We start from the raw sequence: 24,862 nt of genomic DNA, 5'->3' as shown, positions 1-24,862 counted from the left end.
TGGATTGTAATGTCATGGGTCAGCCCTACAACTGGTCTGTATCATTTTAAGAAGGCCAGTTTAAGAAAAGTGTTTTGTTTTGTGGTGTTTTTTTTTTAAAAAGCCCCCTCATCTCTCTCTCTCTTCCCTCTCCCAACCAGCCAACAGTATGGTCCTCAGAAAACAAAAATGACCTCTCTCTCCCATCAAACTAGCCACCAGTTGATCATTGAAAAAAGAATCAATCCCTCTCTCTTTACCTCCCCCATCGAGTCACACACCAGTTAGTCATTAGAAAAAAAGAAACAACATCTCTCTCTTTCCTCCCCGCTGTCAGCCAGCAACACTATTACAATTAATATCCTCACCTTGCAGACTTTTTTTTTCAGTTGGGACCAGTCCTGAGGACCAGTCTCTGAGACGGGAGCAGTTACAGCTGAATGTTAACACGCCTGCCTGAGACTGAGTCAGCATCTGCTCTGCTCTCAGGTCCTGTTCTAGTTTTTGTATGGGAGGTGGGGGTCTGAGAGCAGTACAGACCCTGACTCAGTCTCATGCAGGCTTGTTAACATTCAGCTAGCTGCAGCTGCTCACCTCCCAGCAATGGTACCAGCCCTAACTGGGGGAAAAAAAAAGGTCTGCAGGACAGGACGAGGGAAAGGCATAGGAAAAACGTTCTGCTGGCTGTGGTGCAGGGTGCAGTACAGCTGCAGAGCTGATTATCCTCCTCCAATTACCATAGCTCTGCAGACCAGCAGAAATGCTACCGGGGTGGCCTAGAAACACTGGCCTATGTAAAGGTTCAGTTTTGCATCTGCTGCCTCTTCTCCTCCCAGTATCCGCCTTTCTCGCTCTTCTCCCTTGCCCAGCATCCTCTTTTCTCTCTCCCTTCCCTTCTCCTCCTCACATCCTCCTCTCTTCTTTCTCACTGCCCAGTATATTCTCCTCTCGTACCCCTCCCCCCAGCATCCTCCTCTCTCTACCTGTACCTCCACCAATAACATCCTCCGCCTCTCTCTCTCTCTCTATCACCTAGAAGCATAATTTATACAAGTACGGTACATGCCTGAACTTGCGTTCATAGAGGGCACTCTCCAATGCCTACCTTCAGTGGAAGAATCAACTCCTGTTTCTGTGGCTCTGGAGAAGGTGCCAGTCCCATTCACTGGAATGCCCTCCCCACGGACCTTCGTCTAGAAACTTGTAGTCAAAAGTTCAAAAAGAAGCTTAAAACTTGGCTTTTCACAAAAGCCTTCACTTAAAGGTCTCTCTCCCGAGCCTTGGTCCAGGGTTAGATCCACTTATCTCTTAGCCCTATACGCTTGATGTTTGAAGCTGTAACGATATACTGTTATAATTTATTCTCTTGATTTTACCTGTTAGATGTGCGTTATGCTCCACTCATGTTTACTAAGTCTGTTGTAAATTTTAAGTTTTTTGGTTATCCAATACTATCATTAATTGACTATGACTTGTAATAGTTGTTAGACAATTTCTTTGCCTTATCTATAATTCCATACGAAGTTTCGCTCTGTTATTTGTACCTATATGTTCAACGTAATTTCCAACTTTAGTTCCCGGTAAACCGACGCGATATGTACTAGTACATGAACATCGGTATATAAAAGCCGTTAAATAAATAAATAAATAAATAAATAAACAAACCTATGTCCATAGAAGGTGCCACCAGTACTAGATCTGCTGCATAAGTCATTTCTGAACCGGTGCCCATAGGAAATGCTTAATTGTATCTGGCTCCAATCAAAAGGTTAATTCCAGTCATCAATAACATGCATGAATCTTTGCCAGAAGATAGAGCTCTACAGCATCTGATGCCTACTGAGATTAAGTCATGCTCTCCATTTGACCCAGAGCTTCTTGGCATGAACATATTCAGCCTGAACCTGATATGTTACTCCATAGAGATGTTCTTGTTCTTTGTGTCTGCTTTAAGTCCTGGTTGTCATGAATTTCTATTCAGTAGCCATTCTGAAATACTAAAAATATTGTATTTCAGCTCTTCCCTTATCTGTGCTTCTTACTGGTTCAAATGTAGAAATGATGTTACATAGTCCAATTCCTATTCTCCAAGAATCCGATCTTGTCTTGTTCTAGTATTTGTTCCTATGTTACCTGTTCTGGATTGTAATTTGCCTGCATTCTTGCCAGAAACGTACAAGCTGGCTGCAAACCCCTAAAGTAGAGCCCCCATTCCTCAGCTGTCCACATCCCGGCCAGGAGCCCTGATGTCTGTATAAAAGGAATTTAAACCAAATCACCAAAAGCCCAGAGCATTTTGGCAGCATTTGTCAAGTTTAGGATCTAATTTACTTTCTTCTCATTCTGTATGGAATAAAGCTTAGAAAATCAGTCCCTTAGGATGTAATTATTTTATTCTCCTTAACTGGAAATTTTTTCAAAGTACAGAAGGGGGGGTTAAGCATACCAACTTATTTATGGTGTTCTGTATTGCATGCACTGAGCCAAGCATCACACACACGATGAGTTTTAATGCACTATATTTCCAAGTAAATACAATTTAGGTTCTTTTTGTAAGAAAACAGTTGATGGCTCAATCTGTGGCCAGGAAACTATTTCTCTACTGTACCAAATAAATAGTGGTGTTCCAACCATATGCTTATCGATTATTTGTCAATGTTTCCCATGGGTTAAAATTCATTTTGCTGAACTGAGTTAGCAAAGGTTTTCTCCTATTCTAACATAGAAACACAGACATAGAAATCTGATGACAAAAAAACATCATATGGCCTATCTAGTGTGTCCATCCGCCCAACTAATTTAGCTTTACAATTCCCATCAGTCCCTCAGATGTCCCCGCTATTTATCCCATGCTTTCTTGAATTCAGACACTGTTTTTGACTCTACCTTCGCCGCTCGAAGGCTGTTCCATCTATCTAGTATCATCTCTGTAAAGAAATATTTCCTAAGATTACTCCTGAGTCTTCCCCTTACATCCTCATCCCATAACCCCTCGTTCTAGAGCCTCCTTTCCGTTTAAAGAGACTCACCTCCTGTGCATGGAAACTTTTGAGATCTTTAAATGTCTCTGTCATATCTCCCCTATCTCACCTTTCCTTAAGGATATACATGTTTAGACTTGTAAGTCTATCCTCATATATTTTAGAATTAATACAACTAACCATTTTAGTAGCCATGCTCTGGACCAGTGATTCTCAACCTTTTTTTGGCTGGGACACACCTGACAGATGGTTCTCACATGCGTGACACACTGAACATGAGACCATCACGGGGCTAAATGTAAACATGCCCTCTGCATCCACAGGGATCCCCTCAACCCCCAGCAATGAGTGCAGAGCAGATTTAGGGCATTACCCTGTACAACTCACCATACAAAAAAGATATTCTGGTTCGGATGACATCCCAGTAAAAGCAAAACAAACTCCTTTTACTACCAGGCACAATACCCCTCCTTATACCACTAATGCATGTCCAATTGAGAAAACACAACAAATAAGATTGATACAAATGCCTACATGCTAGTAAAATACCTCACCTTGGTCACACACGCAGAACTGACCTTCACCAAGTACAGAAAAACCACAAATTATATATGGAGACAGAAACTGAAATGGAAAACCAAAAAAAGCCACTCTGCATGCAGGGCAAACCTGGAGAAATGGAAAGAGAAATATAACACCTAACATAGTCCCAGGATCTGCAATAATGCACACAAACTAACCCGCATAAAGTTACACCTGGATTATGGAACACATAACAACCCTATCTATGAAAAGGCAACACTACAAATATTAAATCAGGCCCCAAACACTAATTAGAGCTCCACACAGAAATAATTGTAAAGCTATACTAAAATTGTTACAAAACAGCTGCTGAACAGAATAACATCCAACAATTAAAAACCCATAAAAATTATTAAAACATGTCTAAATATCAATAAAGTATTTCAAAACAGCAGACATTGCATAATACCCAATAATTAAAATGGCAGTAAATCAAGAAAAATAAACTTAAAAAGCCACCTTTACTTACCCTCTCCAGCAACTCTCCTACTCCTTTCCCTTCCAGGCCAATAGCACTCACCAGAAGCAGCAAGGGCTGCTGAAGCTCTGTCCTCACAGTCCTCTTCCTTAGCGCCCACAACCAGTTACTCACACACACCTCCAATTAGACCCCACGACCAGTCTTGGTCTCGCTCACACACACACCAGTCATCTTCCTAACCAGTCCCTCTCTCACACACAAATGCTCTTTCACAGGTACCTATTCACACTCACACACCCAAGTTCTCACCCAGGTACCCATTCACACCCACACACCCAAGCTCTCACCCAGGCACCCATTCACACCCACCACATACACACACAAGCTCTCACCCAGGCCCAATACACACACAAGCTCTCACCCAGGCACCCATACACACCTACAGACTAGGGATGTGAATCATTTTTTGACGATATAAAATATCGTCCGATATATTTTAAATCATCAAAAATCGTTAGAGCCGCGATACAATAACAATTCCCCCGATTTATCGTCAAAAAATCGTAAATTGGGGGAAGGGGGAGGGGAAGGGGGAGGGCGGGAAAACCGGCACACTAAAAACAACCCTAAAACCCACCCCGACCCTTTAAAATAAATCCCCCACCCTCCCGAACCCCCCCAAAATGCCTTAAATTACCTGGGGTCCAGAGGAAGGGTCCCGGTGTGATCTTTTACTCTCGGACCTCCGGTGCGTTGTAGAAATGGCGCCGGCGCTACCTTTGCCTTGTCATATGACAGGTCAAAGGTAGCGCCGGCGCCATTTTGTTTTTTGTCCCCCGACGTCAGGAGCGTAGGAGATTGCTCCCGGACCCCCGCTGCACCCCCTGGGACTTTTGGCCAGCTTGGGGGGGCCTCCTGACCCCCACAAGACTTGCCAAAAGTCCAGCGGTGGACGGGAACGACTTCCTGCACGCTAATCGTTTTTCCGTATGAAAAAACGATTCGCAGTAGGAGATCACTCCCGGACCCCCAGGGACCCCCAGGGACTTTTCGCCAGCTTGGGGGGGCCTCCTAACCCCCACAAGACTTGCCAAAAGTCCAGCAGGGGTCCGGAATGACCTCCTGCAGTCGAATTGTGTTGCCGTACGGCCGGCGCCATTTTGCGCCGGCCGTACGGCAACACTGAGGCCCCCCAAGCTGGAGAAAAGTCCCTGGGGGTCCAGCGAGGGTCCGGGAGCGATCTCCTACACTCCTGCCGTCGGGGGACAAAAAAACAAAATGGCGCCGGCGCTACCTTTGCCCTGTCATATGACAGGTCAAAGGTAGCGCCGGCGCATTTCTACAACGCACCGGAGGTCCGAGAGTAAAAGATCACACCGGGACCCTTCCTCTGGACCCCAGGTAATTTAAGGCATTTGGGGGGGTTCGGGAGGGTGGGGGATTTATTTTAAAGGGTCGGGTGGGTTTTAGGGTTGTTTTAGTGTGCCGGTTTTCCCGCCCTCCCCCCCACTGGAGCCCAGGAAATTTAAGGCATTTTGGGGGGGTTCGGGAGGGTGGGGGATTTATTTTAAAGGGTTGGGGTGGGTTTTAGGGATGTTTTAGTGTGCTGGTTTTCGATTTACACGATTTACACGATATTTAAAAAACCCAAACTGCGACGATCCGATTCCCTCCCCCTCCCAGCCGAAATCGATCGTTAAGACGATCGATCACACGATTCACATCTCTATTACAGACACAAGCTCTCAGCCAGATACCCATTCACACCCAAAGACACAAGCTCTCATCCAGGCACCCATTCATACCCACACATACAAGCTCTCACACAGGCACCCATTCACACCCACACACACAAGCTCTCACCCAGGCACCCATTCACATCTACACACACAAGCTCTCACCCAAGCACCCATTCACACCCACACACACAAGCTCTCACCGCCAAACCTCTTTTTCCTTCACTGCAGGGATGGGCTCCAGTTCCGCCATGGCTTTACTCTGGTGGGCCTTCTTTTTCACTGCCACGGGGATGGGCTCCCATGGTGGCCTTGCTTGGTTGGGGTTGGGTTTCCTCTTTGCTGCCATGGGGGTGAGCTCCCGTGGCAGCTTTGGTCGGGGTCAGGTTTTCTCTTCGCTGCCAGGGGGATGAGCTCCTGTGGTGGCTTTGGTCGGGGTCGGGTTTCCTCTTCGCTGCCACGGGGATGTGCTCCTGTGGCAGCCTTGCTTGGTCAGGGTTCGACACTGCCATTCCTCCCACCCTACCCCTGGGCTATGCGATGCCCCTTCTTCCTGCCTCACTGGCCATTCAGAGGCTTCCTCCCTTCTTCCTACTCCCACTGGCAGGTTGAAGGGAGGAGGCTTCCAATTGGCCTGCACGAGGGCAGGAAGAATGAAGGGGGCTTCCCATTGGCCCGCGGAGGCTGGAAAAAGGGAGAAGGAAAGTACAACTGGGCCAGTGGGACACCTGGAGCCGCGACACACTTGCCAGTGCTTGGCGACATACTGGTTGAGAATCTCTGCTCTGGACTGCCTCTAACCAGTTTATATCCTTTTGAAGGTGTGGTCTCTAGAATTGTACACAGTATTCCAAACGGGGTCTCACCAGAAACCTGTACAGGGGCAAGATCACCTCTCTTTTTCTGCTTACTATTCCTCTCCCTATGAGCCAAACATCTTTCTTTTTCCATCACCTTATCCACCTGTTTGGCCACCTTATAAAATCATCAGATAAATGACTCCCAGATCCTGCTCTTTGTTTGTGCTTAGAAGAATTTTACCCCTATACTGTACCTCACCCTTGGGTTTTTGCAGCCTAAGGGCCTACTTTTAAAAAGCATTTCCTCGAGTAAGTGGGCTTTTGAAAATTGCTACAACATATGCCATTGAATTGTCCATAGAACTTTCTAGTGTAAGTGCACTTTACTCGAGTAAATGGCTTTTGAAAATTGCTGCAATAGTAGTTACATTTAAACGCGTAACTCCTTTTGAAAATTACCCCCAGTGGCCCGATTTTCAAAGGCTGGTGTGCATTAAAAATAGGAGATACAAGAGTGTATTTTCTGGCACACACAGAAGAACCAACTTCGAAAAAGCTGAGGACCGAGGAGGGTTGGGGTCGGGATTTGGGTTTGGACAGGGCGTGGGTGGGCCAGGACAGCACCATTAAGCACTGTCCCAGTGAAGTGCGTGCCAGCACCCGGCCAGCCCGTGCAACCTACTACTGCTCCAGAGAGCAGGTAAGTATTGAAATTAAAAAAAAAAAAAAGAGGGGTTTTAGGGATCGGGGAGAATAGGGGAAAAGGCAGGTAGGGTAGGTAGGGGATGTAAGAAGTTCCCTCCCAGTCTGCTCCTTTATTGGAGCAGACTGGGAGAGAACTGGGGAAAGGGCCTATCACGTCGCCACATGCATTTTATAAAATGCCCCCCTTACACAGGCGAATTGACGCGCGCATGTTATAAAATCAGCGCATCCATGTGTGCACCGCTGGTGACCTCGAGCACATGGACGTCCATGTGCGGGTATTAAAATTCCCCTTTAAATGCATATCTCTGCATTTTTAGCATTTCATCTTAAATGACAGACCCTAAGCCATTCCTTGAGCTTTGCTAGATCCCTCTCCATGTTTTACACATCTTCCTGGCTGTCCACCCTGTTGCTGATTTAGATATCAACAGAAAAAAAGCAAACCGTTTGTGGCAATCCTTCCTCTATGTCGCTCACAAAAATGCTGAAAAAAACAAGTCCAAGGATTAATCCCTAACATTTCCCTCTTCAGAATGAACTCCATTTACCACTACTCTTTGTCCCTCTCACTCATCCAGCTTCTAATCCAGTCAGTTACGCCATATGGGCACTCAATTTATTATAAATCATCTATGTGGTACCTTCTCAAAGACCTTACTGAAATCCAAGTACACCACATCTAGAGCTCTCTTTTGATCCAACTCTCTGGTCACCCAATCAAAGAAACTAATCAAATTCATTTAACAAGATCTACATCTGGTAAAAACCATGCTGCATTGGATTCTAGAAACTGCATTATCCTCTGATTTAGCTGTGATTCCCTTAATTTGTTCACCACAGAGATTAGAATAACCAACCTATAGTTGCCAGCCTCCTCCTTATTTCCTTATGAATAGTAATCACATCCACCCACCTCGTTTTCCAGAACTAATCCTGACTGTAAAGAAGCAGAGCTGTCAGAACTTCGCAAAGTTCCCTTAGCCCCCTCAGATGTATCTCATCTGGCCCCATCACTTTACCTACTTTAAATGTAGTTAAATCCTCACATACACACTTTTTTGAAAATGTATTCAGGTTTACTTCGCTTACAATATTATTTGTGCTCATTTTATGTGGTCCTGCTCCTGGCCCTTCCACAATCAGGGCCGGTGGAAGCATTAGGCGGACTAGGCAGCCACCTAGAGTGCCACGGTCCAGGGGGCGGCAGCATAACACAGCCGGCATTAACTGGGCCATGCCCAAGATGAGGGAGAAGTGGCTGCGGCAGCCATACAAATATTTACTGGCAGTGACCCAGCTAATCACAGTTTAAATACCTCTCTTTCCTCACTCACTCTCAGGCCCTTGCACCCCCCCTCCCCCACAGCAGCATCATCATTATTGGGAGTCCGAGGCTGGAATGGAAGGCAGGAAATCCTCGAGTGCACATGCAGCGGAGAAGTTCATGCTATCTGCTGTGTGCGCACTTGAAGAGGAACGGAGCAGGAGCAGGAACGAGGGGTGCATGGGTAGGAAAAGGGGGAGACCCACCCCGGCCAAGCAGACCCAGCATGAGAGAAGTTGAGTTCAGGGCAGAAGCTTGATATTGAGCCATCAGAGGCAGCAGGACTGCAAACCCAAATCATGGAGGACAGTTGCAAGCATGCTATGCTGCAGGGAAGCCAGCCAGTGGTCATTCTCTGCCTGGAAAAAAAAAAACTTCAGAGGGTTCAGGACAGAGAAGAAGAAAGGCTGGGAGGGTGAGCGAGCAGTCACAGTCCTAAGGAGAGAACAGGGCCTGGGATAGCATGACCTGGGGAAATGGCATGGAGAGAGAAAAAGATAGCTGGAGAGGAGTGAGTGGAGAAAGGCTGAGGGATTAAGTGGGAGAGTGGACATTTTGAGATTAAAGGGAGAGCAGACTCCGATTGGGTGAGGGGGGGGGGGGGATTGAGGGAGAGTGCAGACGCGAGGGAGAGAGAGTGGCCCCAGGTGGGACAGAAGCCTGGGTATAGGGGAGAATGTATTTGAATTGGGGGCTGGGGTCAAGAGCAAGGACTGGGGGATTAAGTAGGAGAGCAGTAACGTGGGAAATGGAGAGAGGGGAAGATCGAGGATTGGTTAATGAGATGGGGTGAGGATGCCTATGGAGGAGAGAGCAAAGACTCTGAGACTGAGTTGGGGGTTGGGGGTGTGTGGCTGAAGTTTTGCCTAGGGCCCCTAATATCCTTACACCAGCCCTGTCCACTATGAAAACCAAATAGAAGAATTTGTTAAGCAATTACGCTTTATTTCCTCATCTTCTTCTACATATTCCATCCCATTCACTTCTGAGTCTTGCAATGCCACATTTGCACTTCCTTCTAGCACTAACATATCTAAAAAAAAAGTCTTGGCCCACCATTTGTCTATGGGAATAATACTGAATATATTAGGCCTAAGTATTATCATAAGTCACCCTTTCTGGTTTGTCCAGGGTGTGCCCGTAAAATATGCTCAATAAAATTGCAACCCTTTGAGCACATCATAAGACCAATATTTGAATGATAATGTGTTTTGAATATCCCCAGTACTTATCCAGCAAACTTTTAGCCAAATAAGTCATTATTCAGATAAAACTTAGCCAAATAAGTAATGGGCATAATGGAAGTTTTAAAAGGCAGGGTTCATTTAGCTGAATATCATCCAGCTAACCCTGATACTTGGAGTTAGCTGAATAAGTTATTCGGCTATTTCCAGATGTGGCTGAGGACATGACTAAAGTTATACAGGAGACAGATGTGCTTTCACTTGAAACCACATAGCTAATGTTATTTTCTTTTTAAAAAAAAGAAATAGAAAAAACCAAGAAATTTGAGGTTTACTTTTTTATCATTTTTACTGTGCACTATTTTTGAATAGTGAATGCTATTCAGAAATAGTGCACTCTATTGCAATAGTACTCACTATTTGAAAAAATGTGCACTATTTCTGAATAATGCACACTGTTTCTGAATAGCACACACTATTTACATATAGCATGCGCTATTCAGAAATAGTGTGCACTATTTGCCAAAATAACAAAAATGAAAAAATAAAACAAAAATAGCCTCCAAAGAAATGAAATTCAGACAAAAAATTCCCCCCAATGAAACAACATAAAACAAAATATTATTTGGCATGCACACCCCTAATCTGCGAACGTGTTCCTGGATAACTTTAAATGGCTGCCTATCTCCTTCCGTTCACAATACAAAACACTCACCATTCTTCACTGCTCATTATACCAACTCAATCACACCTGGCTGGAAGAAATGCCTCGCTTCCACACTTCCAACCGCCCCACAAGAAGTGCTCATGCAGGTACCCTACACATTCCTTCCCTGAAGGCTGCAAATCTGTCCCTCACCAGAGAAAGGGCTTTCTCCATAGCTAGCACTTACCTCTGGAACTCCCTCCCCCCTTCCCTCCGAATAGAACCATCACTCAACAAATTCAAAAAAGGAGTCAAAACATGACTCTTCAAGCAGGCATACCCCGACTCAACCAATACGTAGACTTCTCCTAAATGGACCTCTCTAAATGGACCTTTCTAAGAATTTCCATTACGTGCCCCTCCCCCCCTTGCTCTTCTCCTTTTTCCATCTGTGCCCCTACCCCCCCCCCCCCCTGGAACTTTGCTGCACTTCATAACCCCTATACCACTTTCTCATTGTTAAAGATAAAGTTTTCTTAGTTTGTACAAAGTTTCTCTTTCTTTCTTTCTACCTTTTCCTCCATAGCTATTTATTTCTTTTGTTATTATATATAATCTCTGAATGTTTTTACGATACTTATATCCTACACCATTTGCGTTTAACTATGACATGTTATTCTGTTCATTGTATTTTCCTCCTTTCAGTTCAATGTAAGCCGATATGATGTGCCTCCCGAATGTCGGCAAAGAAAAGTCTATAAATAAATAAATAAATAAATAAATTCAAAGATTATAACAGGTTAAGGAGCGCGAAACCTATAAATATTGACTTAAGCAGGACTGACAGCCCAAATTAGATCTCCCAATTCACAGTAAAAAAAAAATAATGTTGCCAGGCCAAGGCCCTCCCCTGACCCCCAAAACCCTTCCATTTGTGGTTTTAAAAATAATAGAAGTCCATCCAATAGTGCCGGCCTCCCCACTTACTGGTTAGCTAACTCTTGCATAGATGATCCCTTCTTTCCCTCCCCCCGATCCTTCCACCCACCTGGTTCCTTTTAAAATTCCTCTTTCTACACTGAGATTGCATTATACTGAGATCCCGGGCACTTTCAACATTGCTCTGACATAAGCTACCAGTGTTGCTGTCAAAAGAATCTCTGAAGACGGAGCTGGAGCAATCCAAAACTGTAAAGAATGATGGATGAGAAGTTCTGATGCTCCGTAGCAGGAATTCTCAATGATGAAATCCAGACTGCATTAAGTAAATGGACACAAAGTATATATCTGATGCTCTTCATTTTTATAGGGCCAATGAGTAAGGATGTGCATTTGTTTTAAAATGAATGGTAATCTGAATCAAAGTGGGCATTTTTGTTATGGTTCATTTGACCACAAAACAAATCCACAATCTTGCCAGAAATCCCCCATATTTTCAAGTTCATTTATTTAAAAAAAAACAATGTGCACTATTGGCCAAATTTTAAGAGGCCTGCGCATGCAAATACCAAGGGTTACATGCATGGCCGGAACCTGCGCGCGCAGAGTGCATTTTCTAAAGGGCCCGGCCACGCATGCAACCCCCAAAATGTGCAGAAGTGTCAGGCCTAAAGAAAGGGGCAGGCCAGGGGGGTGGGGTCTGGGTGGGGAGGGGCGGGGGCGAGCCAGGACAGCACCATTAGACGCTGTCCCGGGGAAGCCGGCCAGCATGCAGAGTCTACTTCTGCTCCAAAGGAGCAGTAAGTTAAAAAATAAAAAAAATATCTAATAGGTAGGACTTAGGTTTTCAGGATGAGAGAGGAAAAGGTAGGAAGGTTAGGTATGGGTAGAGTATAGGGAAGTTTCTGCCCAGTCCGCTCCTTAATTGGAGCGGACTGGGAGGGAACTGGGGAAGGCCTACTCGCAACGCCGCACATTGCTTTTTAAAATTCACCCCTCCCCCCACGTGTGGCAGTCCCGACCCGCCTGCACATGCGCACGCATGTTATAAAATAGCTGTGTCCATGTGAGCATGTCAGGAACCGCATGCACATGGACGCCAACTCAGAGTTTTTAAAATCTACCCTTATTTGCAGATAGTACACATTATTTTTCTGAAACAAACAGAAAGAAAAAAAAAGGATAAAAAATTATCCAAAAACAAACTGAAAAATATTTCCCAGCTCATCCCTAAAATGAGCCTATAAACCAATTTTACAAGCCAGATTTGCTTTTACATTCCTTTCTGAAGTTAAAAAGAAAGTTCAGTTTAATTTTTCAATGGAGAAATTCTATTAACAAGAGTTAACTTTGATAAGGTAAATTGAGTGACCTTGAATAATACCTGTACAAGAGATCACAGTACAAAGCTTTGCTCTATGATGCAGACCAAAGCACTGCAATTGATGTCACTATAGAACTGTGTCAGATAGCAAGACAAGCTGAACAAATACATTCTCAGCCAAGCGGCCCACCCTGGGACTAGTAATTACAAATTAAAGATGTGAAGATACTGGGACAAAACAGGTGCCATCTCTTCCTCCAAGCAATAGATGTTTTGCAAGGGATATTTATTATCTAATGAAGTCAGGTATCTGTGACACAAAGGATTACACTTTTAAAAAGATCTGTACCTTTTGTGAAATATTTCAGATGTAACAAGAAAATCAATGTATATTCATCATCAAATTCACAGATCATAAATAAAACAATACTATTAATGGAAATGTGCAGAATGTATTGTCCCAAACTTTACAATAAATTTTGCAGTTTTGCATTAACATCACCTTTGGTCTTTCTCTATAATTTCAGTGCTGGATGTGCATCAGTTTGCTTGCTCCTTTGGATTTGTTTAATTTGATATTGGGCACACAAAATTAGCCACAGTTGTCTTTTGATCATTCTGTCAGCAAGTAGTAATAGTTTTTTTCATTTGTAATGTAACTGTTCATTTAAACTGGACCCTTACATTAACTAAATATTGGCAGTGTGCCACTGAGAGACATGCAGAATTCACCTGTCTCTCAAATTGAAATCTTATATTAATCACAGAAATGTACCAGTGATAATATTTCTGTGTAAAAAGTAAATGCACTTACATGGTGATGATAAGATATTGCACCTCCATTAGCCTCTATGAAATATCTTTGGGTGCGTTTCCTCTCACGTTCCAGTTTTTTCTCCAAGGCAAACTGATATGTAGACAAGCTATCAAGGTACTTCATCATTACATCCGATATCATTGCACTGACCTCCACAATATCTGGACGGACCTCTGAGTCAGGTGTCAGGCACCTGTGAAAATAAGCATTAACCAAGGTCTAAAGTAGTGTGGTTGCCATGTTAATCCATTGAATTCACAGAAATAAAGGTAAAAAAATATTAAAAATTAGAGAAGGTTATACCTTTGCTAGTCAAGAAATGTACCAAGTTAATTCAATCACCCTCTATAATTTTTTATTGACCTTCAATTCCATGCATTAACCAATGAAAATGTTTTTCATTACAAACTTTCATATAATTACACATAACATTTATTGTTTTGAATGTCACTGCCAGATTTTCTCAGTAGACTTTTATAGTATGTAAGTTAAACAAAGCTAGCCTCATCATACAAACATTAAGCAGACTCTCATCGGATTTTGTAATTAGCCCTAGCAACTACTCCATTCTACAAGGGAAGAGTTTGAAAATGCTATCCAGAGTAAATAAAATAAAGTTATACTTGTTTGCACATTTCTTAATATAGCACCTGCTTGCCAAAACCCTAATAAACTCAATGATGTGTGCAGGGGCAGCGGAACAACTTTTGTTTTGCTTCATCCAAGCTTCGCACCCAGTTCCCACTGCCAATCTCTTTCTTTGCATTGATACAGAAATAGTTCCCATTTGTTTGGGCACCATTAGCCTGATTAAAAACTTTTAGGCACTCCTCAATACTCTGACTATAGTACAGATAGCATAAGAGCTCTGGATGGGTACAATGGCAAAATGCAGGTATTAAGATGGGCATTAGCAGTAAATTTGAGAGATTGAGATCACACCCCTGGTTTATAAGTGGGATTCATTTTTATCATGGTATGTGCAAGACAAACAATATAAAACACTACACTTCCAGTTTCGAAAATATATACTCTGCATCCACAGTCTCTCACTCTCCCTCAATAACAAATGCAGAGTATTTCCCCCTACAACATGCCATACAAAACATCCCTCAGAGACTTTCCACATGAACAATCTCACTGAAATTTGACATCATTACCAACACCACAGCAAGACACCATTACCAAATTTCAGTGAGACTTGTCAAGTGGAACAACCCTACAAACATTGCAGCATGCCATAGAACACCAAAACACCTCCTATTGGGAGGTGCAGATTGGAAAATAGGACAAGCTGGACTGTTACAATGGTACAGATCCCTACACAGAAACTAAGTGCTATCACAATATCACACTTTGATCACACATTCAACATTACCCTCTCCAAATACAATCTAAGTTATCACAAATTAGAAACTGAAATATGTAGACAAATACTAAAATGGTAACCCCCAAGAAGTCAGACCCTGCATGCAATGTAAAACTGTAGTAGAACTGTATTTCCTCCTATACAAAGCTGGGCCCCAGTCACTGTTCTAATAAGGAATGAGGGCTGGTATGTTACTTGATACCTCCCCAAAGAAAAATGGCAAACATGGCAGAAGGAAATTGGAATGTCGCCCCCACCCCCCTCCCCAAGAAGTGGATGAAGAAACTAACAAAAATCAGCTGAATAGGGCAGAAAAGTTCTCCAAGGAGAGCAGCATGCTGAGGGAGAGGAGCTGGAAAGCTATGAGCACAAATGACCATAGTCAGGCCAGTAAAATCCCAGACCTGCCAGCTCTAATGGTGGAAGCAGACTTGGGCATCTTTGCTGTTCCAGAGACCTGGTTCATGGAGTGTTATGATTGGGATACGGCCATCCCAGGCTATAACACATTAAGGGGTAGATTTTCAAACCGTGCAAATTGGCGTACTTTTGCTGGCGCATCAGGCGCCAGCAAAAGTATGTGGGATTTTAGTAGATACGCGCGTAGCCGCGCGTATCCGCTAAAATCCTGGATCGGCGCGTGCAAGGCTATCGATTCTGTATAGCCGGCACGCGCCGAGCCGCGCAGCCTACGCCCGTTCCCTCCCCTCACCTTCCCCTCCCTTCCCCTACCTAACCCACCCGCCCGACCCTGTCTAAACCCCCCCCTTACCTTTGTTGGGGAATTTACGCCTCCCAGAGGGAGGCGTAAATCCCCGCGCGACAGCGGGCCGCTAGCGCGCCGGGACGCAACCTGGGGGCAGGTACGGAGGGCGCGGCCACGCCCCCGGACCTCCGCGGGCCGTAACCATGCCCCGGGCCCGCCCCCAAAATGCTGCCGACACGCCCCAAAACGCCGCGCCGACCAGGCCCGCCCCCCGACACGCCCCCCTCGCCAAACCCCGGGACTTACGTGAGTCCTGGGGTCTACGCGCGCCGGTAGGTCTATTGAACATAGGCGCACCGGCGCGCAGGGCCCTGCTCACCTAAATCCGCCCGGATTTAGGCGGATTTAGGCGAGCAGGGCTCTGAAAATCCGCCCCTAAGGACAGAAAAAGGGGAGGACACTTTATGTCAAAAACAATATACAAGCAACTGAAATGGAAGGGACATGGGGTAGGGAAGAAGCATTATGGGCTGTCCTAAAAAAAAAGATGGTGTTTCCATTTACATTGGTGCAGTCTATAGGCCTCTGATTCAGACAGATGAATTGGGCAAAGATCTAGTTGAAGACATCCAAATGGTGGGAAAGAATAAAGAAGTGTTGCTAATGCTTGGTGGAGATTTTAATCTGCTGGATGTAGATTGAAGTATCCTTTCTACAGAATCTACAAGAAGTAGAGAGATAGTGGATGCCTTTCAAGGGGCTCTGCTCAAACGAATGGTAATGGAACCGACAAGGGAGGGTTTGATACTTGACCTGGTGCTCACAAATGGTGATAATGTCTCAAATGTCCGAGAAGGTGCTCATCTGAGCACCAGTGATCATCAGCCGGTATGATTTGATATTGCAAATAAGATACAAAGAATTTGCACAAAGACCCAAGTTTTACATTTCAAAAATATGGACTTTGTCGAAATGGGGATGTTCATGGAGGAAGAACCAGAAGACTGGGAAAAAATGGGTGAGGTGGAACAACAGTGGGCCAAATTAAAAGGAGTCATTTCAAAGGCAACAAATCTGTATGTTCGAAAAGTAAACAAAAGTGAGAGGAAAAAGAAACTGATCTGGTTCTCAAATGAGGCGGCTGAAAAAATAAAGGCAGAAAGAATAGCGTTTAAGAAGTACAAAGGATTTCAAAAAGAAGAACACAGGGAATAATATCTGGTGAAAGTGACGATGACAAAGAAAAAAATCAGGAAAGCAAAAGCTCATGAGGAAGAAAGGATTGCCAAAGAGGTAAAGTGAGGAGGCAAAACATTTTTCTGATATATCAGAGAAAGAAGAGAGGCACAAAGTGGTATAGTGAAATTGAAAGGTGATGAAGAGCAATGTGAGGAGAAAGACATAGTAATGGCAGAAATATTAAGCAAATACTTCAGTTCACTTTCACTAAAAAAGACCGTGGAGAAGGACCGCTGCTGGTTGAGAAGAATATATATGGCAGTGGGGTGATGCAACCCTGTTTACAGAGGAGAATGTATGGGAAGAGCTAGGAAAACTGAAAGTAGACAAGGCCATGGGTCTAGATGAGGTACATCCCAGGATACAAAGGGAACTCATAGATGTGCCAGCGGGTCTACTGAAAGATCTGTTTAATAGATCCCTGGAAATGGAAATGGTGCCATGTGACTGGAGAAGAGTGATGGTGATCCTGCTTCACAAGAGTGATAGCAGAGAGGAGGCTGGAAACTACAGGCTGGTTAGCCTCACTTCAGTGGTGGAAAATTTAATGGAGACATTGCTGAAGGAAAGGAAAGTGAACAGCTACAAACTGGTAGGGTGCTGGACGTGAGGCAGCAAGGATTCACCAAGGGTAGGTCCTGTCAGACAAATACGATTGACTGACAGGAGACAGCGTGTAATGGTAAATGGAACTTACTCAGAAGAGAGAATGGTGTCAAGTGAAGTACTGTTACAGTTTTAGGACCACTTCTGTTCAATATCTTTGTGAGTGACATTCCAGAAGTTAAAGTTTGTCTATTTGCGGATGAAACTAAGATCTGTAACAGAGTTTCATTCCTGAAGGAGAAGAGAGAATGATTTAAGAACACTTGAAAAGTGGTGGAATATTTGGCAGCTGAGATTCAATGCCAAAAAATAGTCATAAAATCAGGGGTTTGGTAACCCAAAAGAGCTGTATGTGATGAGGGTGAAAACCAAATGAGCATAGACTGGGAGAGGTACCCTAGGGTGATAGTGTTTGGAAATCTGAAGGCGGTAAAGCAATGTGACAAGGCGGTAGCTAAAGTCAGAAGAATGCTGGGCTAATAGAAAGACGAATAACCAGTGAAAAAAAAGTGATGATAATGCCCTTATACAGTCCTTGGTGAAGCTTCACCTAGAGTACTTTGTTCAGTTCTGGAGACCGTATCTCAAAAAGGATGGAGGCAGTCCAGAGAAGGGAGACCAAAATGGTGTGATGTCTGTATCAGAAGACTTATCAGAGGCTGAAGGAACTGAAAATGTATACCAAAGAAGAGAGGAGGTGCAGGGGAGATATGATACAGACCTTCAAATACCTAAAAGGTTTTAATGATGCACGATTCTCGAACCTTGGAAAACAAGCAGTAGAACTTGGCGTCATGAAATCAAACTCCATAGGAGGGATAACTCAGAACCAACATCAGGAAATATTTCTTTACTGAGAGAGTGGTGGATGCCTGCAATAATGCCCTTTTGGAAGAGGTAGTGAAAATGAAAACAGTAAACAAATTAAAAAAAGCATGGCATAAACACTGTGGATCCCTAAAGGCTAGAGGTGAAAATGAAGAAAAAGGTGCATGGGGGTAACCTGCTCAGAGCGGCAGCTTCTTTCCCTAACAGAAGTCATGGGGATTACTACCCTTAACCAATTATCTTTCATGATTTTTATGCAATTGCAACATCGCTTTACGCTTTGGCGGGAGAAAAAAAGTCAAGGCCCTGAATTTTATGGTCCACAGTACTGATATTCAGACATTAAGGAAAAAGTGCCAAATTAATTGCACATTCAAGCAGCATTGTCTGAATTATCAAGAAGGCTGCTCATCCTGTAAAAATGTTGATAGCAGTAATTTTGACCTGGGTATGACAGAGCTGGTTTTGATTTTCATTACTACCCTTAATATAAGGCTTGGGGGGTAACCTACATGGAGCAGCAGTTTCTGCACTTAACAGAAACATGGGGGTAACCTGCACAGAACAGCAGTTACTCCATAAAAAACTTGCTGGGCAGACTGGATGGACCATTTGGTCTTCTTCTGCCATCAATATTATGTTACCTTGTTCAGTGGCACCAATATTATGTGATAGCCGCCCAGTTTTTCCTGTTCTTTTTGGAGGAGTATTCCCAACCCCATGAGAAAAATGGCAAAGGCTCGGCAGCCCCAACATAACCCCCCCCCCCACCCCTACCCCCCAACAGGAAAAACGATGAAGCCTTGGGTGCCCTCACCATAATACTTCTCCCTCAAAAACAACAAAAAAACCCTCCAATCAGTCCTCTCCTCTTTCTTCCTGCGCCCCATGCTCTCTTCTCTCTCCTGCCTACAGCTTCTTCTCCCTATTATTCCCAGCTCTCCTCACCCCCCTTCTGCAACTCACTTCACTCCTCATCCTCCTCTTCTCTTTTGCCCCTCCTCTCTGCTTTTGCTCTCCTCCAGCTCCCACAACCTGCTCTCTCAGCTGTCCTCGCCATTAATTGTCCAGGTGGATGAGTTACCTCTCTGTCTCCAGTCTGGAAAAGTGCTTGTGGCCTGTGGTGAGAGGCCCTCCCGCTCTCCTAGATGCACTGCAAATCTGATGGTGAGGCAGATCTGATGGTGGCCACATTAAGCAAGTTGGGTCTGTTGGCGGCAGCGGCTTTAAGAAAGTCACATCTGCCGGCAAGGAAGGTCAGGCAGTAGTAGCAGCAAAGGAAGTCTAATGGCAAAGGTGACAACAAAGAAACAAGAGCGGGCAGGTCCAATGCTGCAGAGGTCCATAGTAAAGAGGACTACTCGTGGTGATACTCTTTTTTTATGTGCAGCTTTTTTGTGGTGGAAGTTATGTCTTATAATGTCTGCTGCAAGTAAGCTGCACAGAAGGGGGAGAATTGCAGGGAGGCAGAGCACTGCTTCAGTAAGCAGGAAGGAGTTGGTTAGTAGGCAGATAAGAAGCGTTTTTAACTAATAGCTTGTTCTGCCCATTTGCCTAAACTTGGTGGGGCCATGGCCATGTCACAAGAAGGCAGTCTGTGATCTACCTCCAATATTTGAGATCTGCTTATCTAATGCAACTCACCTAACAAAAGGACCTATGTACTAAAAGTACATTATGTTTAACACACATACACTAACTACCATTAGCATGTGCATTCATTTGTGCAGTATTTACTTGAAGGTGAATTTTAAAAGCCCAGCGCACCCAAAAACCGGGAGATATGTGCACAAGTTGGGCCGGGGCACGCCAAGTGGATTTTAAAAGCCGCCTGCATATGCACGGCTACATGCACAAATGAAAAGTTCCAATAGGGGCAGGGCATGGACAGAGCATGGGCGTTCCTGGATTTCACATTGAAATCAGCGCGTGCAGGGCCCCCTGGCTGCATAACTTTACTTCTCCTATGGATGACATGTAAGTTGTAAAATAAACATAAATAGACAGATCTGCAAGGTTTTAAAGGTCGGGGCTAACAGGGGAGAAGGAAGGCTATTAAACTAGTGGGGTTTGGAAGTCCTATTCCTTCCCTGGGAGAACTGGGAACAAACTTGGAAAACTGGTAATGGCTTCGGCACGCGTGTGTTTTAAAATCTCCCCACTTCCGCAATAGACGAGGCATTTGCGCGCATCGGCACGCATCCACTTAAAATTATGCGCACGTGTGCACGCAGTCAGGCCATTTTATGACATATGCGCATGTACGCACGTATGTTATAAAATGGCCACACCCCTGGGCTCGGTCCGATGAACCCACGCACGCATTCCTGCGCACCTGTTTAAAAGTTACCGTCTAAGCCCTGACTGTGGTTTTAAACCAGCACACATGTGGATGCATTAATACTGACCGGACCCAGATATACGAGTCAGTAAAGTTACACGGCAGTGACCTCACTAGTCATTACTATACTATTTACTAAGCCTGTAGTTCAAAAAGCTAAATTTAAATCACTTCTACAGCATGAAATACAGCTCCAGTCCAAGGCTGTAGTAAACTGCTAGCACACTGACTCTGCTGTTTAGAAATGGGAAAAGGCAGTGTCCTGAGCATCCCTCAAGAACATTTTCTTCTCCTAGATCCCCAATGCGAAAAGAATCCCCCCTTCCCTTCCCCACAGATCCTCAATCACAATAGGGGCCCACTGATGCAATAAGTAACCCTTCCGGTCTTCCCTCCACCCCCTCCCATTTTGCTGCACATGTGCAGGTCAAAGTGTAAAGTGAGAACAAGCTGTCAGAAGAAGCTAAGAGGCACTAATGTTGGCAGGACAGAGGGTTGTGGGGGAGCCAAGGACTGGAAGGGGAGGTGCAAGGTAAGGGGAGCATCTTCACATTAGGGCTCCAGGAAGAATTTGAGTTGGGGGTCAGGGAAAGTTGGGGGTTGCCTACTGCACTCAGGGGTCTAGAGGAGTCATTGCTTATAGTGATTTGGGGTCCAGAAAGTGTTTGAAGTGAGATTGGATAAATAGTGAGGGGGACAGAGATGGGTTTACCCAGGCTATCATCCCTTTAACTTTGTGTGGGCTAGTGCAGGGAAAATGAAAAAGATTGTATACAAAAGCATGTGTACTCAAATAGCCATGCTCCCTGCAACATGGCCCTCTGAGCATATAAATATATAACAAGTTAAAGTTCCTGGTCACTTTCCTCCAGTGACTTCTCCTCCCTTTTCTTGCATTGCTGGGTTGATAGTCATCATCTCCTGCCTACATTTTGGCTTAGGTTACCTGACTGTAAGTTTTTTTTTAACACAGTTAAAGTAAGCATTTCTTATCCTATCCCCTCCTCATCATGGCCATGGCAGTCAGCCTTGATGTTTCAAGGCAGCCTTTCTGGCTGTGGTCAAATTGCATGTGAGGGTTTAATCCCCACACATAAGCAAACCCGACTATAGTTACAGAAGTTTTCCCAGACAACTTGCTTAGCTGGAAGCAAGCAGTTAGTGTAAGGGTTTAATCTCCTCTCCCACAAAGAAGCAAAACAGTCTATAATACAGAACTTTTTCTAGGCATCCTCCTTGACCGCAAGCAAGCAAACAAGCAAGCAAGCAGTTAGTACAGGGGTTTAATCCCTCATCCTCCACACACAAGCAAAAAAGGAGCATGTAAAAAACCCTGGTTTCAAAAGCTGAGTCTAATCATCCCAGTGCAAAGCACACATCTAACCATCTCTGCCATCAGCATGTCTTCTCTTTACCGCACTTTTCCTCACCTCTAAGGAAAACCACACCCTTTATGCTTCCTGTTTGCTGGCGTGGTTACAGGCTCCCAATTCTATAGGAACTCCACCTCTAGAGGCCCCTCCTCTAGTGAATGTCCTCGCGGGTTGCTGGCACATGTAGGTCTGTACATTACTCTTTTCTCTGAGGGTTTCCTGTCTTCCTCTGCATGATTCCAATGGGTGTTTGTGCACCCACCTCCTGGGTGATACCGTGTATGGCACGCAGATGCTGTCAGTTAAATTGGGCTTGGATTTGATTGGGGTAGAGTAAATGAGATGAAGTGCAGAGGGCTAGGGAAAGGGGAAAGATAGGCAGAATAAGACCAAAGGGTATCTGAAGGTCTCTTCAAGGGAACATGAGTTAGAGAAGCTAAAAGTGAAATATGAAGAGACAATAACAAACCAAACCAAAACTTGTGAAAGGGAATGAGCAGGGATATGATGCGAAAAAGGAGAGAATGTGTTAGCTAAAATGCGGGTTCTGGAAACGCAAGGTTGAATAACCATGTTTTTAGTTTTTTCTTGAAGGAGATTGGGCAGGGGTCCTGACGGAGGTCTGGTGGGAGAGTGTTCCATTGAGAGGGACCTGCGGTAGAAAAGGCCCTGTTCCTTAGAGACGTTTTAGCTTGAGAGATGAAGGGAGTGCCTAGGTAAGCTCTTCTCATTGGTCTAGTGGAATTATTAGGGCGAACCTGGAAGGTGAGATCAATTGGAGCAAGGTTGTGTAGGGTTTTGTGCATGATGGTCAGCACTTTGTAGAGGATTCTAAATTTGATCGGGAGCCAGTGGAGGTTGTAAAGGATAGGTGTTGATGTGATCCCTCTTTTTTGAGTTCGTTAAAATCCTGGTGGCTGAGTTCTGTAACATCTGTAGTGGCTTAATGGTGACAGCTGGGAGCCCAAGCAACAATGAGTTACAGTAATCAACTTTGGTGAGTATGATTGATTGCAGAACCAAGCGGAAATCATTGAAGAGCAGGAGGGGTTTAAGCTTTTTAAGTACTTGTAATTTGAAAAAGCACTCTTTTGTCGTATTGTTGACAAACCTTTTTAGGTTCAGCTGGTTGTCCAGGAGGGTGCCTAGATCTCTAACGTAAGAGGTGTTTTTGATATTATCTGGCATAGTTGAAGGGAAGTTAGGTAGAGAGTGGCTATCGACTTGAGGCTGATCATCTAGGTGATAGGCTGTCTCCTTAGTAAAGAGGTTTTCATCTTGAGAGATGATTAGGAATTCGGTCTTGTCTTTGTTGATGACAAGGTTAAGCTTGAATAGGAGTGAGCTGATCTCCTGAAAGCAACTGTCCCAGAAGATAAGGGATTTTTGTAATGATTCCTTGATAGGGATGAGAATTTGGATATCATCCGCATATATGTAATGCTTGATTTTCAGCTTGGTGAGGAGGAGGCAGAGAGGAAGCAGGTATATGTTGAAGAGGTTTGGTGAAAGGGCAGAACCTTGTGGGACACCCAAGTTGGATCTAATTGGGTGTGATTGTTTATTATTTATTTTAACCTTGAATGATCTATTGCTAAGGAATGAACGGAACCAGTCCAGGGCAGAACCCGTGATACCAATATCCACGAGTCGGTCTAGTAGGATTGAATGGTTGACCGTATCAAAGGCAGCCAAAAGATCCAGTAAACTCAGTAGGTGCGATTGTTTTTTGTCCATGTTCACAATGATGGAGTCAGTAAGCGAGATCAGAAGTGATCCCGTGTTTAGAGATTTACGAAAGCCATATTGTGAAGGTGCTAGGATCTTGTGTTCTTCCAGGAATTCTGTGAGTTGTTTATTAACTATTTTCTCCATGATCTTGGCGATGAAGGGAAGGTTGGCAATGGGGCAGAAATTTGCTGGGTCTGAAGTTGACAAGTTGGGGTTTTTTAGGAGAGGTTTCAAGATGGCCTGTTTTAGAGAATCTGCCACTAGTCCTTGGGTTAACGAGCAATTGATGATTTTTGCAATGGGTTTAGCAATAGTATTTGGTATTGAAATGAGGAGGTTAGATGGGATGGAGTCTAGAGGATGGGAAGAGGGTTTGAGTTTTTTCAAAATATTTTCCACTTCGAGAGACGAGGTGGTCTCAAAGGAGTATAACCTTGCAGTCTGCTGAAGTAATGGTGCACTCAGATGGGGGATGGGAGGGTTTGGTGTAGAAAACTGTTTGGTGAGATTTATAATTTTGGTTTTCAAAGAAGGTGGCCAGTTCTGTGGCTTTGATGAGAGCTTGGTCATCTGGGATGGATGGTGGCAAAAGTTTAGTGAGGGCAGAGATGTAGGAGAAAAGAGCTTTGGAATCGAAGATGAAGTGGTGAATTTTTTTCGCAAAGAATTCTTTCTTTGTTTTGAAAATGGTGTTCCTGTAGATATTGAGGGTGGTTTTGTAGCTTGCTAAAGTCTTGGGAGAGGGATTTCTACGCCAGATATATTCTTTATTTCTGAGGTGTAGTTTGATCGCCTTCAGTTCAGGAATGAACCAAGGTTTTCTGTTGTCTTGGGCCTTGTGAATCACCTTAGTAGTTAGGGGGCAGGTTTGGTCTGCGACTTTGTTGATGATAGAATGCCAAGAGTTGATGGCGGAGTTCACATCTGAGAAGTCGAGCTGTGGCAATTCTTTGGCAAGGTGATTAGTTAGGATTTCCGAAGAGCATGGTTTCCTGAAGTGCACCGTGGTTTTCGGGAAGGAAGGGGGAAGGGTGTCTGCTGTCTTGAGGGCAGTGTTGATAATTTGGTGGTCCGACCAGGGTACTGGTGTACATATCGGAGATGATGAAAGAGAGAGGCCTTTGTTAATGAAAATCAGGTCTAGAGTGTGGCCTGCTTTATGAGTTGGGTTGTTAATGATCTGTTTGAAGCCCATGTACTGAAGCGATGATAAAAAAGTTTCACAGTT

The 24,862-nt window shown here is 44.3% G+C and overlaps 1 protein-coding gene across 1 annotated transcript in view; it reads right to left on the bottom strand.

Moving 5' to 3' along the window:
• NEK10 (NIMA related kinase 10) overlaps positions 1-24,862 on the bottom strand; it is a 587,606-nt gene that overhangs the window by 237,271 nt on the left and 325,473 nt on the right. Inside the window, exon 26 of the mRNA XM_029587074.1 lies at positions 13,439-13,634. Coding sequence (XP_029442934.1) covers positions 13,439-13,634 — 196 coding nt within the window. The remainder of the gene's footprint in view (positions 1-13,438; positions 13,635-24,862) is intronic.

Source organism: Rhinatrema bivittatum, chromosome 2 (genome assembly GCF_901001135.1).
Source record: "Rhinatrema bivittatum chromosome 2, aRhiBiv1.1, whole genome shotgun sequence".
NCBI lineage: Eukaryota > Metazoa > Chordata > Amphibia > Gymnophiona > Rhinatrematidae > Rhinatrema > Rhinatrema bivittatum.
The sequence above is the reverse complement of the archived record's forward strand: the minus strand, read 5'-3'. Positions and strand labels throughout refer to the sequence as shown.